The sequence below is a fragment of the Cheilinus undulatus genome, linkage group 15, assembly GCF_018320785.1.
Source record: "Cheilinus undulatus linkage group 15, ASM1832078v1, whole genome shotgun sequence".
Lineage (NCBI taxonomy): Eukaryota > Metazoa > Chordata > Actinopteri > Labriformes > Labridae > Cheilinus > Cheilinus undulatus.
In genome coordinates this window covers 38,736,785-38,752,071 of record NC_054879.1, presented here as the reverse complement: position 1 = coordinate 38,752,071, position 15,287 = coordinate 38,736,785, and the positions used below count along the sequence as shown (strand labels likewise).

Sequence of the window (15,287 nt, the reverse complement as noted above, 5' to 3'; positions counted from 1 at the left end):
AGAGTTTTATTTATCTCTCCTTCTCTTAAAAATGCTCAGTTTTTGCTTCCCTGTTCTTCATAGTCTTCTTAGTCACTGAAAACATTTGTAAAGTGCCTCCAGGGTTCCCTTCCAGGAAAGAAAACATGAGGTTCTGCCTCTTAGGGTGATTGTATAATGTTCTTCTTCATAACTTCTACTTTGTGGCACTTTTAATATTTGCTACAAGAAACAAGCCACAAATCTGAATAATTGTTCATTGATAATGCACATATTTCCAAATAGTAGTAAGTTGTTTTTGTAGCTCCTGCTCAGACATACCACTTTGAAGGACAGAGACAAAGATCTTTGCACATTTTGTCACCAAGTGTAAGCTAAAGTTTGAGGAAAGTTCTGCTATTTTCCTAATAATTCTTGTGTGTTTTGTGGCTCTGGCTAAAGTGTTGGCTGAATCTAATCAGATTCAGTTCACTTTTAACTGCAGTGTTAACCTAGCCTTAATTGCCCGAACATGTACAGCCCAGACCTGATTTCCCCCCCTGGGCAACTGGTCAGTATTTGTTTCTCTTATTAAAAGACATTGTAAACTTTGAGCACACAAGCTTGTGGAGCATCTTCTCTTTCTTTTCTCATTGCTTTGGGCTGATGGAGAAGAATTTGATTACTGCTCTTGTTAAAGGGTGCTGCTTGACTGAGAGTCTGCAGAGCAACAGGCCTGCCAGGCCTGCAGCGTAAATACATTAAGGCATTTGAGGAGAAAAACACCCTTTGGACATGTTTTATGTGTGTATGTGGGTGCTTTTTGTGTGGAGGTGTTCGAGTGAATACATCTGATGCAATACTTGTTTTTTTAACAAGCCCCCTCCAACCTCGCCAAGGTTGTTAGTTTGTATTCATACATTGTGTTTTTGTGTGCATGCAGATTTTTTTTTTTTTTTTTTTTTGTGCAAATGCCACATTAATGAATGAGATCCTCAGTAATAGCACCCAACAGGCGCCCTTGGCTATATTCACTGGAGACGAAGTAGGAGAAGGCATGTAAAAAAAAGGAACACTGTTTTTCAACAACAATGAATAAATTCCTTAAGCATCAGCTCATTTGTTTCCTTTAAATGCAAGAAACAACCCCAAAACATCTTCAAACAGCTTTAGTTTGAGCTAATTAGCTGTTTTGTTTGCATGCAGCATCCCCTCCTTTCTCTTCCTCTTTTGTTGCAACTGGGAAATTGTGAGAGCCGAGCAATATTGTTGGCATTATAGTGAAACAAGAGTCTGTACGCTTGATCATATTATAAAAGTCTGCAGGGCCCTCCCACACACAAACATACCTACTAGACAGGAAGTCTCACACCTCAAAGCTCTGTCAGACTTTCCAACATCAATATATACAAAACTGTGAAAATCACTTGCCCTCTAACTGTTTATGTTATGCATATTCATCACATGACATTTGTAAAGGGAAAAAGCCATCCAACCTTCATGGCCCTGTATGAAAAAAAAATAATTGACCCCTTGTTAAATCATGACTTAACTGTGATCAACCACATTTTTGGAAAGCTCAGTACAATTTCACCAGCCACACCCAGGCCTGATTATTGCCAGACTTCCCATCCATCCATCCATCCACTTATCCAGGGTTGGGTCACGGTGGCAGAAGGCTAAGCAAGTCAACCCAGACATCTCTCTCCCCAGCAACATTTTCCAACTCCTCCTGGGGGATTTCAAGGCGTTCCCAGACCAGATGAGGTAAAGAATCCCTCCAACGAGTTCCGGGTCTACCCAGGGGTCTCCACCCTTCTGAGGAATCTCGTTTCGATTGCTTGAATCCACAGTCTTGTTCTTTCGGTCATTACTCAGAGTTCATGACCTTAGGTGAGGGTTGGGACAAAGATCGACTGGTAAATTGAGAGTTTTGCTTTCTGGCTGAACTTCCTCTTCACCATGATAGTGCGGTACAACATCTGCAATACTGCAGATGCTGCACAAATCCACCTGTCGATCTCACGGTCCCTTCTACCCTCACTCATTGCCAGACTTGTTGAATCAAGAAATTCCTTCAATGGAACCTGCCTGACAAAGTGAAGTGGGCCAAAAGATCTAAAAAAGCAACACATCATGCAGCCATCTTTAAAAATTCAAGAACAAATGAGAAACAAAGTCACTGACATCTATCAGCCTGGAAAGGGTTACTGGGCCATTTCTAAGGTTTTGTGGATTCCAGCGAGAGCCATTATCTACAAAAGGAGAAAACTTCGAACAGGGGTGTACCTTCACAGGAGTGGCGGGCCCACCAGAATTAGTCCAGGAGCACATCAACGACTCATCTAGGAGGTCACAAAAGAAGCCAGAGCAACATTCAAACTTAACTTAAGTAAGGTCAGTGTTCATGATTCAACAGCAAGAAGCTGGACAATAATAGCATCCATAGGAGAGTTCCATAGGAGAGTGCTGACCAAAAACAACACCAAGGCTTGTCTCACATTTGCCAAAAAATGTTTTGATGACCCCAAAACTTTTGGGAAAATATTGTGTGAGCTGACAAGAAAAAGGTGAACTTTTCGGAGGGTTCCCCTTCTGTTACATCTGGAATAAAACTAATAGCATTTAATGAAAATAACATCATACTGACAGTCATGCTTGAGGACTTGAACGACTTGCTGTTGGAACCATCAATTCTGTAACCTTACATGCCAAACCTCCCATAGACGGTGTTTGGGAAAGGGCAAAGCCTTTGTAAAAAAAAAAAACTGAGAGTGATTGGATAAGCGGTCCGTCACATCTTTACAGGCCAATCGAAAAAGAAATAATGCCGTAGGTGTGTGCCACTACCGAGGAGTAAACTCCATAGAGAACTGCATAACACAAACCACAGCAACTGTCGGTGCACGACTTTTGTCGTTTTTGAAAAGAAAAGAACTTAATGCTGTTCTTTGTTCTTCTTTTAATGTAGAAATGTCATCAAGTACTGATAAAACTGCGATTAAGCAGCATCCACGCTTATCTCTTCCACCATAATTACACCGACCTCTTGTCGCTGCTTGCTTTCGTCACAGCTCTGCCTCGTCCGGTAGTACTGCCTCTCAACTCCTCAAACAGTGCTGATTGGTCCTGTCACTTTCTTACAGGGTCCAGTCTGTTAAGATGGGAGGTTTGCAAGATGGTTCAACATTGAGAAACAGTGAGAAACACAGAAACCATCTGTTTTGCAAGGTTATGAATTCTGATTTCTACCAGAAAATCTCAAAGGAGAATGTCCAGTAATTTGTTCATGACCTCAAGCTCAAACACACTTGGGTTATGCAGCAGGACAATGATCTGAAACTCACTAGCAAGTCCACCTCTGAATGGCAAAAAAATAAAAGATAAAAATAAAATGAAGGTTTCCAAGTGGTCTGGTCAGAAGTTTGGACTTCTGTGGCCTTAAACAGGCTGTCCACACTTGAAAACCCTGTAGCCCACAGGTGTCAAACTCAAGGCCCGGGGGCCAACTCCGGCCCGTGGTACAGTTGCACCAGGTCCACAAGATTATATCATATTTTTATTAAAAATGGTCCAGCAGTGTAAGGTCCGCATTTATGCATTCATGATTTCCTCCAGTATAAAAATGTAAACGTAACCACGATGACTCAAAATGTTGTTGTTAAGTCATAAAAGCTGAGACAATGAGACAAACATTAGTGTTTTCATGTCATATTTCCAATTTTGTATCTCACATTTATGACTTAAGTTTATGATTGTGACTTTTATTTAACTTCCTTGACTTTGAGAATCACAATTTTAAAATTTGGGTCATATTTGATCTTTTATAACATATTATTTCAAATCTTATGCCATTTTTTGACCTTTACAACTCCTAACTTTGAGTTTTAAGTCGATATTTTGACATTTAAGTTGAAAATTGAACTCATATTTTGACCTTTTAAACTTATGGTTGTGACTTTTTTATGTAGCCCAATTAAAACAACTCTGCAAAAAAAAAAGTGGGCCAAAATTCCCCCACTTAGTTGCAATTGTTGCCAGGGGTTAATTACTTTTCACATAGGACCAAGTAGGATGGGTGACTTTTCCCCTTAATAAATGAAATCGTCATTTTAAAACTGCATTGAATTTACTAGGGGAAAACTCTGACTGGTATTAAATACTTGTTAGATTATCTGAAACATTCAAATGTGACAAATATGCAAAAACAAAAAATAGATATTAGGAAGGGGCAACATTTTTTTACAGCCCTGTATGTTGCTATCTAATGCGTGCACACACAATGCATTTCTTCTTAAGATACGGAAAGCCCTTGAAGTGCACATACACACTATGGCTGCCTTTGAAACACACTTCTGCACGCCTCAGAGAAAGAGATGATAGAAAAACCATGATTAAAGAGAAGTCCAGCAGCAGAAAAGAAACTAATTGAACGTGTATGTGTGTGCCGAAGAGTGGTTTATTGCCTCTGAGTATGTGTGAGTGTAATTCAGTGTGACTATGGCTAGTCTTTGACCCTTTCAGGCATTGATGGATGTTTGTGAATATTTGAGATGCCTCTTGGAGAGCCCCCGGCAGAACACAGAGGGACATCAGAGGAGGTAATACCTCTGTTCTCTGTCCTGAATACAGTATGATTCTCTTATATGTATGTATGTATGCATGTATGTGCGCATGTATGTGCATGGAGCATGAATTTAAATCAGCTGGAGCAGAGCGCAGTCCTCAGACTGATGACTTAGAAAGGGCATTGTTGGATGCTGCAGCAACAAGAGAGATTAAACAGTTTGTCTAATGAAGTATTCATCTTCTTAAAGCTGCTTACAGGACATAGTGAAAGTAAATCTGCTCTGACTGTGCCCTCTTCTGAGAAGTACTTTGACATTTTACACATCACATGTTTTTGCATGCTTATGTGCAACCAGCAAAGGAGGAGATCAAAGCTAAACAGGTGGCAAAACTGAGAGAACAGATGATGGGATGAACCATCTGTGAACTTTTGCTTTACATATCAGTCAAGCTGTTATTAAAACATTCAGTTTGCATAGTTTATGCATCCTAAAGGGCTGGTTTTGCTTATGATCTGCTACTGCCAAATAGAATTTGATAGAAATGTAGAAGGGAATCATTTTGACACCACAGATCAGGACTTGCATCCTGAGTTTGGTTGGGAAAACTAAAGCCCCTGCTTCTCATTGAACTTTTGACTTTTCCATGTGCCTTCAGTATAAAAAAATCAATAAGAAGCACTTTTTATGCTTAAGAAGCTCCAAGCAGGCTTTATGTTGCAGGGACGGAGGATGGAGGGGAAAAAGAATGAAACAAGTTACCAGTTAAAGATGTGGAAATATGTTCAAATGCTACTGATGACTTTGCAATACAGACCTCTACACAGTTAAAAAGGATAATTATACATGGAGCAGAAGTATAGATATTGTCTTTTCTTTCTAGTTACTTCTTTATCTTTTTCAAAATCATACCTCAAAATTGCCAATGATGCCATTTTGGAAGCTTCCAGCTCTATCCAGGACCAGCTGCCAAGAAGCATCCCCACAGCATGATGCTGCCAGTACCATGCTTCACAGTAGGGATGGTGTGTTAGTGTGCAGTGTTTGGTGTCCCCCAAACATAGTATCTTGCCTGATGGCCTGAAAGCACCGTTGTGGTCTCATCAAACCAAAAAACTTTCTTACACTTGACCATGGAGTCTCCCACATGCCTTTTGGCAAACTCTAGTCGAGACTTAATGCGTTCTCTTTAACAGCGACGTTCTCTTTGCCAGCAGCGCTTTGGCTGGTCAAACACTTGGGCAGCAGTTGTTGCATGCAGTGACTGTTTTCACTTTGACATTAAAGAAGATTTTTTTGTAAATTTTTTGGTCAAAACAGCCAAATTATATTGACCATGAATGATTTATATAAAATAAATAAAAGGGCAAAACATCTGAGTGGGGTGAACACTTTTTATAAGCACTGTATCTAACTCAACTACCAACGGTTTCATCAGGGGTTTGGGTTTGTTATGCTGGTCTCAGCTAATGTAGCTGCTGGCCTCAAGGACATGAAGGGAGCTGTCTGTTTCACCAATGTTGTCTCACCTCACCTGACATATATCGAGTCAACTCTTTATGGAGGCCTCACTCATACAGCGTCTTCTATAAGCTGTAACACTCTGCTTGACCTGTAAACAAACTTTGATGTGTGAAATCTTCAAAATCCTATTTTAAGTAGTAACATTTTGCAACTTGGCATGCTTGAAATATGCCTCCTGGTATCCAAACATACTTTTTTTAGGAGTAAACAGAAAATAAGTGGCAACATTTTAGTCCTCTTTGACATGCAAGAATAATTTTTGCATTGTTGACTGGGCTTAGGCTTTTTCTGCAGCTCCCCATGGGAAGCACACAAAAAATAAAACAACCTTTGTTTGCTTTCCACACAGTTTCCTGTATGCCTGTAAAACAGTGAGGCAAACAGAGGTCATTGGATAAGTGAGACAATGTGGAGAAAAACAGATCATATCTACATTTATACAATATATGAAGGCTGTTATATGCATGAGGCCAGCTTAAAAAAACTACACTCAGCATGTTTTCCACTACTTCGTATTCAGCATCAGTGCAGGTAGAATATGAAACACCACACACACATGCATGCACATACTATGAAATACACACGCTCATACAAAAAGCCCCGGGGTGTCAAATAATCACAGCATCTATTTAAACAGGTAGGCTTGCTCTGAGGGGATGGAGTTATATATAATTGATGGCTTGCAGTGGAGAGAATTCATTCATCCTCTCCTTTCTGTGCAGAATTCAACAAGCAGCCATGTTTAATGCCTCTGTGATGACTCTTTAATTACTCCTCAGAGCAGCACACAATGCTGTTTGCGGTCCTGGAGTGCTTAAATTACACATCACACAGGTATAACAAGGCACACCAAGGAGCTTAATCTCATTCTCATGACCTCTGTTTTCCCATTAGTAACTGCATTAAAGTTGCACATACATTTATTGAAAATCGCTTTGTGAAACAAGCCAATTACATCAATTTTAGACTGAAATGAGAAACATGTCACAGCTGTTTTTTTCCCGAGCAGTACAGAAACCCTACAAATGAAAAACTCTAAAACTTTCAGAGCCATTTAATGATTTAAACTCAAACTATCCAACATGAAAACAAACATCAAACTGTCTTTTTTCCTTCTTTTCTACTGCTTCAAGCGAGACATCTGTTTTTTAAAGTGAAACTGCATTATTGATCATCTCAATTTATACATCAGAACACGAATGAAGTCTCTGTGCTTTCTGCAAAACAAACACATTCATCGTTGAAGTTTGTCAAATAGTCTCCAAAAGAGCTAAATAAATAAATAAATACATCACTGGGAATTCTGCATGATTTAAAGCTCCTATTAGGAGTTTTTACTTGGTAACTAAACAGAATGAAATTAATCCTGGTGCCTTTTATGAGGTAAAAAAGCAAACAAGAAAAGCTATTTTTATTATACGTCTGAAACACGCTGTACGGGGGTAGGTGTCAGTTAAAGTTGCATGCTGCAAAAACAGACCAACGTTCAAGAGGAAGATGTTTCCACCCTTATTATTTTAAATTTTAAAATTAAGTTTCTTGGGTCTCTATGGAAAGTGTACTTGATCTTATCTTTTCACTGATTGTGTTGTGATTTATGCAGATCTTGTACAATATGAGTAACGTGTAATATGCTGCTGTGCGTATTTTATGTTTGATATGTGCCTCTTTGTTTACATGTATATACAGAAGCCCTGGGTAGACAGGGTAACTTTATACATGTCTTACTCTTTAGGTTTTCTTTTGGTTAGAGGTAAATTTCAGTATTTGTTTCAGTATTTCTTTCTACTCATTTATCTACTGTTCTTTGGATAACACTTCTGGTTCTCCCAAGATAACAAGGAACTTCTTCAGTGAATTACAATATTGCAATGCTGTCTTTGAAAAAAGAGTAAAATAAGATGTGTGCATGCGTTTTCTTCTGTAATGCTGAGCTTTAAATGTGTTTATTTTGTCTCGTCTCTTTATTCAGTATGTGTTTTTTCCATTTAGGGTCCAAAAATGTATTTGATAAATTTGAGTGGTTAAACATATTCAAATAGCTGGGTCGTGATTTCTGGGTCATGGTGGTTGTCGTGGGTCCTGACACCCAACCAGTTGAAAACCACTGCAATAGAGTGTTGTTAGTATTATGTTACACTGTATGGTGTCCTATCAATATGTATCATATCTTATCATGTCATATCCTAACACATTGTATCCTAACATTAGTATTTCAATATTGTATTCTAACATATCTTGTGTTGTATCATATATACTGACATATTGTATTGTACTGTATTGTAACATATCGTATCGGATAGTTTTATATCATGTCTTTTAGTTCAACTGTCTGTTTGTAAAGCACTTTGTGCTGCATTTTATTCTACAAAAAGTGCTATATAAATAAAGTTTGATTTGATTTGATTTGATATTGTATCCTACCACACAACTTTACCCACATGGGGTGCCAGAATTGTCACAAATACAAGTTTCCTTCTATGAGCTTTAATAAAGAATTATAGTAGTTTTCTAACTTTCTGATGCGTATTGCATTGCATCCTTACATATTTTATCCTAAAATATCTGATTATAATGTATCATTTCAAATGTATTGTTTGTTTGTTTTGTTTTTTTCCAGGTAATTTTGCTAGATTCTTGTAAAGCACATCTTCAGACACTGATATGTACAAGAGCAGTCTGAAGGCATAGTTACTAGACTTTTAAATATTTCATAAAGTTGATATTGCATCATCTGTTGGCTCTGTAAACAAACAAAAAAGATACCCATTGGCAACTATTCTAATGCAGGTAACTTGGTTTAAGCTCTGCTGCTCCCTAGTGGCCAAAACCCAATGCATTCACCTTTAATTAACTGTTAAAACCAACCAACTAATAATTGTTTGTCTGTTAACTATAGTATTCTGTCTCTCAAAATAAACAGTGATGCTAACTCCTAAAAGATTATTGTAAATGATAAGGAGGAAGTATAATCAGCAGCAGTGACGTGTCTAGCAAAATTAAATGTAGAAAAGCTGTACTGGGGTTTAATTTCTCAGCAGACTAAGGTAGCACACACAAAGGCTAAGCTACATCCACACATACACTCTCTCTCCTGGGTCCCTCCCCCTCCTCTGCTCCTCTGTAAACGTCCTCGGAGGACTCCAGACGTTTTCATTGGCCGTGGCTGCTCAGGGAGGAGGAGGAGAGACCGACCGACTGGCTCGAATTCCTCCGCGCTCCTCACATTTCTAAAAATCACGGACCTCCTGCTCCTCGCCTCCGTCCCGACAAACATCCAGACGAGCTCCGGCTTCCTCCTCCTCCTCATCTTCCTCCTCTGAGAAGATTTCCGAGACGAGCAGCTTCTAACCAAAATGGTAACGCTTAACATAAAAGTGGCGTTTTTTTTTTCTTTGAGTTTTCTTACCTGCTGAGTAGTCGCTTTACGAACGAGTTTAAAAGCTGAACTATTTTCAACACTAAATCTCACTTTTTCTCTTTTCTTCCTCCAGATGTCGCGAGGTATCACCGTGCTCCTTCTGCTGGCACTGGCCGTCTGTAACGCCGAGGTAAGTTTGACGGTTTTTTCCTCATTTAAAACTTAAAAACCATCATTGTGACGGTTTAAACAGCTCCAATAGCTGTGCTTAACCCTCTCACAGCAATAAAACAACAGTTTTGTTCACTTAAACGAGCCAAGGAACATCTGGAAAGCGTCTATTACCTCAAACAGCACAGTGCCTTGGAGAAAATGAGACATTCGCAGCTGGGTTTTCAGCACTATACTTAGCCAAAAGCGTGTTATAGTATTTATCTTCTTGAGGGTAGCCAATTATGAATTTATTGTTGCCACTTTGCGCAATAAGGAGCTTCATTATGGACACAAAAGACTCACAGTTTCACTAAATTGCTACTGGGACAAATTATTTCAGTAGGGACATCAGTCTTAATCCTCAGCATAATGTCATTGCGTCTTGATGCGAGGCTTGTTTGTGTTTTTTCTTCTTTTTTAGGTCTGTTATTTTGAATTCTACCTAACCAAACACTTAAAATACTTCTGTAGTCTCAGTTGTAAAGTTAACAGCACAAGAAAAGCTGCCCCAGTAACACAAGACTTACACAAAAGTGGCAGACAGCTGTGAAAAGAAAAGAAGGGAGGGTTTTGGTGTTTGCTGGTTCTAGGGTTTGATGGTCCCCAATCATCAGTTATTGAAGGAATTGGTGGCAAAACGCTGCGCCGCCTGGCAGCTGCTCTAATGGTACACAAACACTGTGTTTGGGTGGTCAGACAGTCTGAGAGCATGTGTCTGTTTGCTGGTTTACTCAGGGGCTGTGAGAATGCTCACCTTATGGGTCTCACACTGCAGAGCTAAGTAGTCAAGCCTCTGAGCAAACACAGAGATAATGTGCTGTTAGATTAGCTGGCCTGATGGCGCTGCGGGACAGCCACGTCCATCATCTAATCTTTACTCTGGAAGTAAAAGAAAAATAGTGTTTTTATTCCTCTGAAATATATTACTGGAGACTGGGATGCATTGTAGCCTGCTAACTTTAACCTGCAGTGTCAAATCAATGTAAAAGCAAGCTTCAAAGAAAGCTACAAGGGTTTAATTCACATTCATAACATTGTCCTTAAAGGTAGAGCTTTGGTTTTCTGAATAGCAGTCGCATGAGGCATGGGACAGAGCTATTTGCGCCCCATAATTAATCTGATCTTGTGTCATCTTGTCTATAAAAGTCGACTCTTGTACCCACACAGTCGCTGTAAAATCCCCTATTGTCTTAGTCGGATGCATTTGTTGTCTCTTCGAGGCCCTCCAACTAGAAAATTACATCCGCCTCTCTTTCAAATCATACTGAGGAAAAAACATCTTCAGTCTCATTTGGTAATTTCAGTATGGACTGTGGAGTGCCACAAGGTTCGATTCTTGGCCCACTCACATTCAGTCTTTACATGCAACAAATTTTATCCTCTGTAATGTGCATTGAGTTTACCTTGCTGTGAAATGTTGAATAGAACTAAATTGAATTTACATATTATAGTTTTTGCCTTCATATTGTGATTTTGCTGTTTTCCCCCCTAAACTTAACTAAATTCGGTGTTTCAAACAGCCCCATCCGTAGCAGCGATAGCCTAGCTGACATGGCTGCACTCCAACTGGTTTCTTGTTAAAGGGACCGGGCTGAGCTCATCTCTTAGAGCTAATAGTTTTAAGACTCATTTATGCTTCTGCATTAAATCATATAGCATACACTGTAGGCCAGCGTAGCCCTGAACCTTGTGCAGAGACCTACGCATGCAGCTGACGTGCATGGTCAGAAATGTAGCCATGCATTGAAACAACACAGACTGCATCACTGTGATTGGTTGGCTTGAGTGACCATTAAAATCTACCCGCCGGCATCCAGCGCACACTTCCCCATTCATACGTCTTTCTTAGTGGCTAAACAAGTGCAAAACCTTTCCCATCAGCTGATTCAGAGGACCTACCTTCCATCTTCCATGGTATCTCCTCTTTCTTCTTTGCAATAGCTGTACCATAATAAACTACTTCTCAATATTTATTACCTTTGACTCCAATTTAATATGCCAGTTTCAGTTGCAACTATTTGTACACAAACAAGCTAGCAGGAAATGAGTATAAACCAGGCTTTACCGTTAATAAGTACCACATATAACCTCATTAAGACACCTGAACTATATTTCTTTAAAACTTCTGTGAATGTTACAATCTTATTAAGCTTTTATTGAAAACATCGTACATCTGAGAGATGGACAGGAGTTCATAGTGTTAAGGACCTTGGCCAAGGGCCCACGCTGGATACTGGATGCAGTCTGCATTGTAAATCACTACCCTATCCACTAAGCTTGGAAGTAGCCCGAAACTGGATTTCAACCCGATGTGAATAAATTAAATACCAAATTTTTTTATTTTTTATTTTTTGTAAAACAATGCCGACCAGTAGCACAAACATACAGCACTTATTTGGCTGTAAACATCTTGTGTTAGCATCATTTGTGGGAAAATAGCTCATCAAGACAATCTGGCTGCAGACCGTACATCTCTGAAGGCCCCTCTCAGAACAGAAGTGCTGTAATTTGTCAGTACAACATATTTACACTTTTAGATCTTTTTCAAAATTTAGCTTTATTCATAATCAAAGTCTGGCTGTTACATTCATGACATAACCACATTGTAAACATTACAGACAAAGCAACATTTCATAATTAAAACAGGAAAAAGGTCAGAGGTTCAAGTAGTTACAAGAACAGTGGCTGGCTTTAGCTTTGTTAGCTTTAGCTAAACCTAACACAGCTTCACTAGCTACATGTTACTACATAAGCCAATGTAGTGTAGTTAGCTTTAGCAACATAGTTAAAGCTTATGTAGATAAAATTGCTACATAGCACATTCAGTATGCACAGCTGCTTTGTGAGCTTTACTTTAGCTACATTAGCTATGTAAGCTACTTTTACCACATTAGAATGTTTTCATGGAGGACAAGCTTTTTATTAAACATTTGTAACTGGTTTTTTTGTTTGTTTGTTTTTTTGCAATTTTACAATCAAGAAGAAAACTCCAAGGCACTGTCTTCAAGCATTAAAATGCCTTTATTTTCACAGCATGGTCATGTGCAGACCTTAGAAACACACTTTAACGCGTTTCAGCATTAAGCTTTCAACAGCAAAAGAGCAGCCGCACTAGGAGGAAGTGACGCAATATGCTTACCATACGTCAGCACGTCAGCCATATCAGTGGATTGGGATGTGAGGGGGAGCAAACTGAAGCTAAAAAGAGCAATTTCTGAGTTTTATACAAAATCTATACATCTATACATACTCCTGTCATGGTTCCAGTTTCGAACCAAAATATCCAACAAGTCTTTTGAGAGGTATAAATAACAATTTGAGCAACAGGGAGGTTTGCAAGTCAAGACAGACATACATAGAGGCAGACAGCTCTCCAATTATAGCAGTAAGATAAGCAACCCCATCCAAAAGGAAACATAGATTTTTGAAGCGTTTACAAAGACAGTTGTAAAAAAACACACAATGAAAATAAAGTAGATAAAATAAAACTGCAAGTCATGATTTTGAATTTTAACTTTTGATATCCCAACCCTTGTCATGAAACTATAATTAGGCATTCATAAGTAGAGAACAAAGACAATGTATGAGCTAATGTTGCATGTTTATGCTAGCTAAGATTGTCAAGGATTTGGGTCCATGATACTTTTAAGAAGTATATAGTCTCTGTTACTTATTTATTTATTTATTTATGAATTTGTTTGGGTGTTTTTTTTTTGTTTTGTTTTTTTATTGTTATTTTAGTGTTGCAACTGTTTAGATAGAAAAGAGTAGGAAATTAGGCAGTGAGTAGGAAATGACATGCAGGAAAGGAGCCCCATGTTTGGCCACACACTTAGAGGACTAAAGCCTTTCTACTAAGTCAAACACTTTGCTATCAGCACCCCATTCATCTCCATTATGTATGGATAGTACTGAATAATACTTTTAGCCAGCTGTTTTTGATAATTGAAAACAGGAAATCTCCCAATATTGAGTGTCTTCTTTATTTTGCTAGCCCTGGTAACTGTTTGATTCTAACAAGGATGGTATCAAGGTTGTCTTACCATTTCAGTACCATCAAAAATTAAAACCAAAACTCCAGCTCCTTCTTCTTTCTCTAATACTGACTCCAAAAACTCACCTGTTTACGAATGAACTGCACTGATTGTTTCACGTTTGTTTGTCCAGATGACTCAGGTAGATGTCAATCAAACTGTGCTAAGCCACGCCCACATAGTCTTGATTTTTTTTCCAAGCAAGCAGTTTTGGATTGACCATAGATTATGGCTTAGATTGTTGAAGATGCCTAATGAGACTCTCTTTAGTTTGAATGTGCATTTTTACTTTCTTAAGTCAAGTGTAAGAGATCAAAACAAACACCAGGTGGTGGTTGATTGTCTGTCACAGCTGTTGAACACCTGGCTTTGTGTTGACTCCTCTGTTGACCTGAACAACAGTTGCAGGCTGAAGGACTAAACAGGGGAATAGCTGTGGTCTAATTACAGGATGGATTTTTTTTCAAGCTCTCACAGCTACACCAAATGTGCAAAACAAGATAAACCAATTGTCTGCAGCCCGATCCATCTTTATAGCTTTACGCAGATGTCCATTAGTGTCTCTGCTGCCACGACAGCATGACATGTAGCCTGACCTTCTACTGCCGTCCCTACATTTGCCTGCTGGCTGGGAATGTGTCATTGTGCGCCAGTTTATTGGAGTCGTGGTGCTGATCCGTGAGGTATGGCTTAGTGAAGACAGAGCACACAGGAGAGTCTGTTGATGGGGAAGCATTGGAGAAGCATCTATTCTCCGGAGGTAATTACCCTGATAATATACGGCCTGTTGACTGGCCGTGGGAAGGGCCTGAAGTGGCATTCCTGTGTTGCTACAAGTTGGAGCAAAGCTATCGCAGGAGATGATCTGATGAGCCTCAAGCTTGTTTAAGTTAGAAGACATGTGTTAGATTGTAAACACAGTGCAAAAAAAAGCTGGGAAACAGGCTTCTTTGTGTGTGAATTGATGTGTTTACTTTCTGGCGTGAGTGCAGGTTATTAAAATCTGGACACCAAGTTGTGATTTATTATGAAGGACAATGCCTGTGTGCTCCTGAGGTGAGAAATTGCAGTATTTGAAGACAAGCAGCTCAGAGATGAAGTGCTGCAGGGTGGCCTGGGTCAGGACTTTGTGATTAGAGGACTGTGCATGTGTTTGCAGGCTTGAGAGGAGATATGCATCTTGTAAATAAAATGTTGAAATCAAACACACCAGGAGCTTGATATTCAGAGGAGGTGGAAATGCAGGCATAGTGAAAGTCATAAGAGAGCGCAGCCTTGGGGGAAACATGCGTGGACACACTTGCATACAAACACAGAGGAAGGAGTGTCTGTTATTGTGTTATCTTATTATCCTGCATCATCCACTGTGACTGAGTGGAATGACACAGTGGTTAATTAAGTTTATCTGCACCGGATCCAGATCTTGGAAAACCATGGATGTCAACAAAGAAACCAGGCATGCTCTCCTCCTCTTCCTCTCTGACTGTCCAGGAGCTGGGAGGCCAAAGAAGACAGTTTGAAACACAGAGGAAGAAATCTCTAGTTGAGGGCCTCGATGTGCAGCCTCTGATTGAGCCAGGCGTCCCGCTATGTTGCCATGTTGATGCCTGCTCCCTCTCATTCAAGGTG

General features: G+C 39.5%; 1 protein-coding gene across 1 annotated transcript in view; it reads left to right on the top strand.

Moving 5' to 3' along the window:
• Window positions 1-9,204: 9,204 nt before the first annotated feature.
• LOC121522438 (follistatin-related protein 1-like) overlaps window positions 9,205-15,287 on the top strand; it is a 38,691-nt gene continuing 32,608 nt past the window's right edge. Inside the window, exons 1-2 of the mRNA XM_041806828.1 lie at window positions 9,205-9,409; window positions 9,545-9,601. Coding sequence (XP_041662762.1) covers window positions 9,407-9,409; window positions 9,545-9,601 — 60 coding nt within the window. The 5' untranslated portion in view covers window positions 9,205-9,406. The remainder of the gene's footprint in view (window positions 9,410-9,544; window positions 9,602-15,287) is intronic.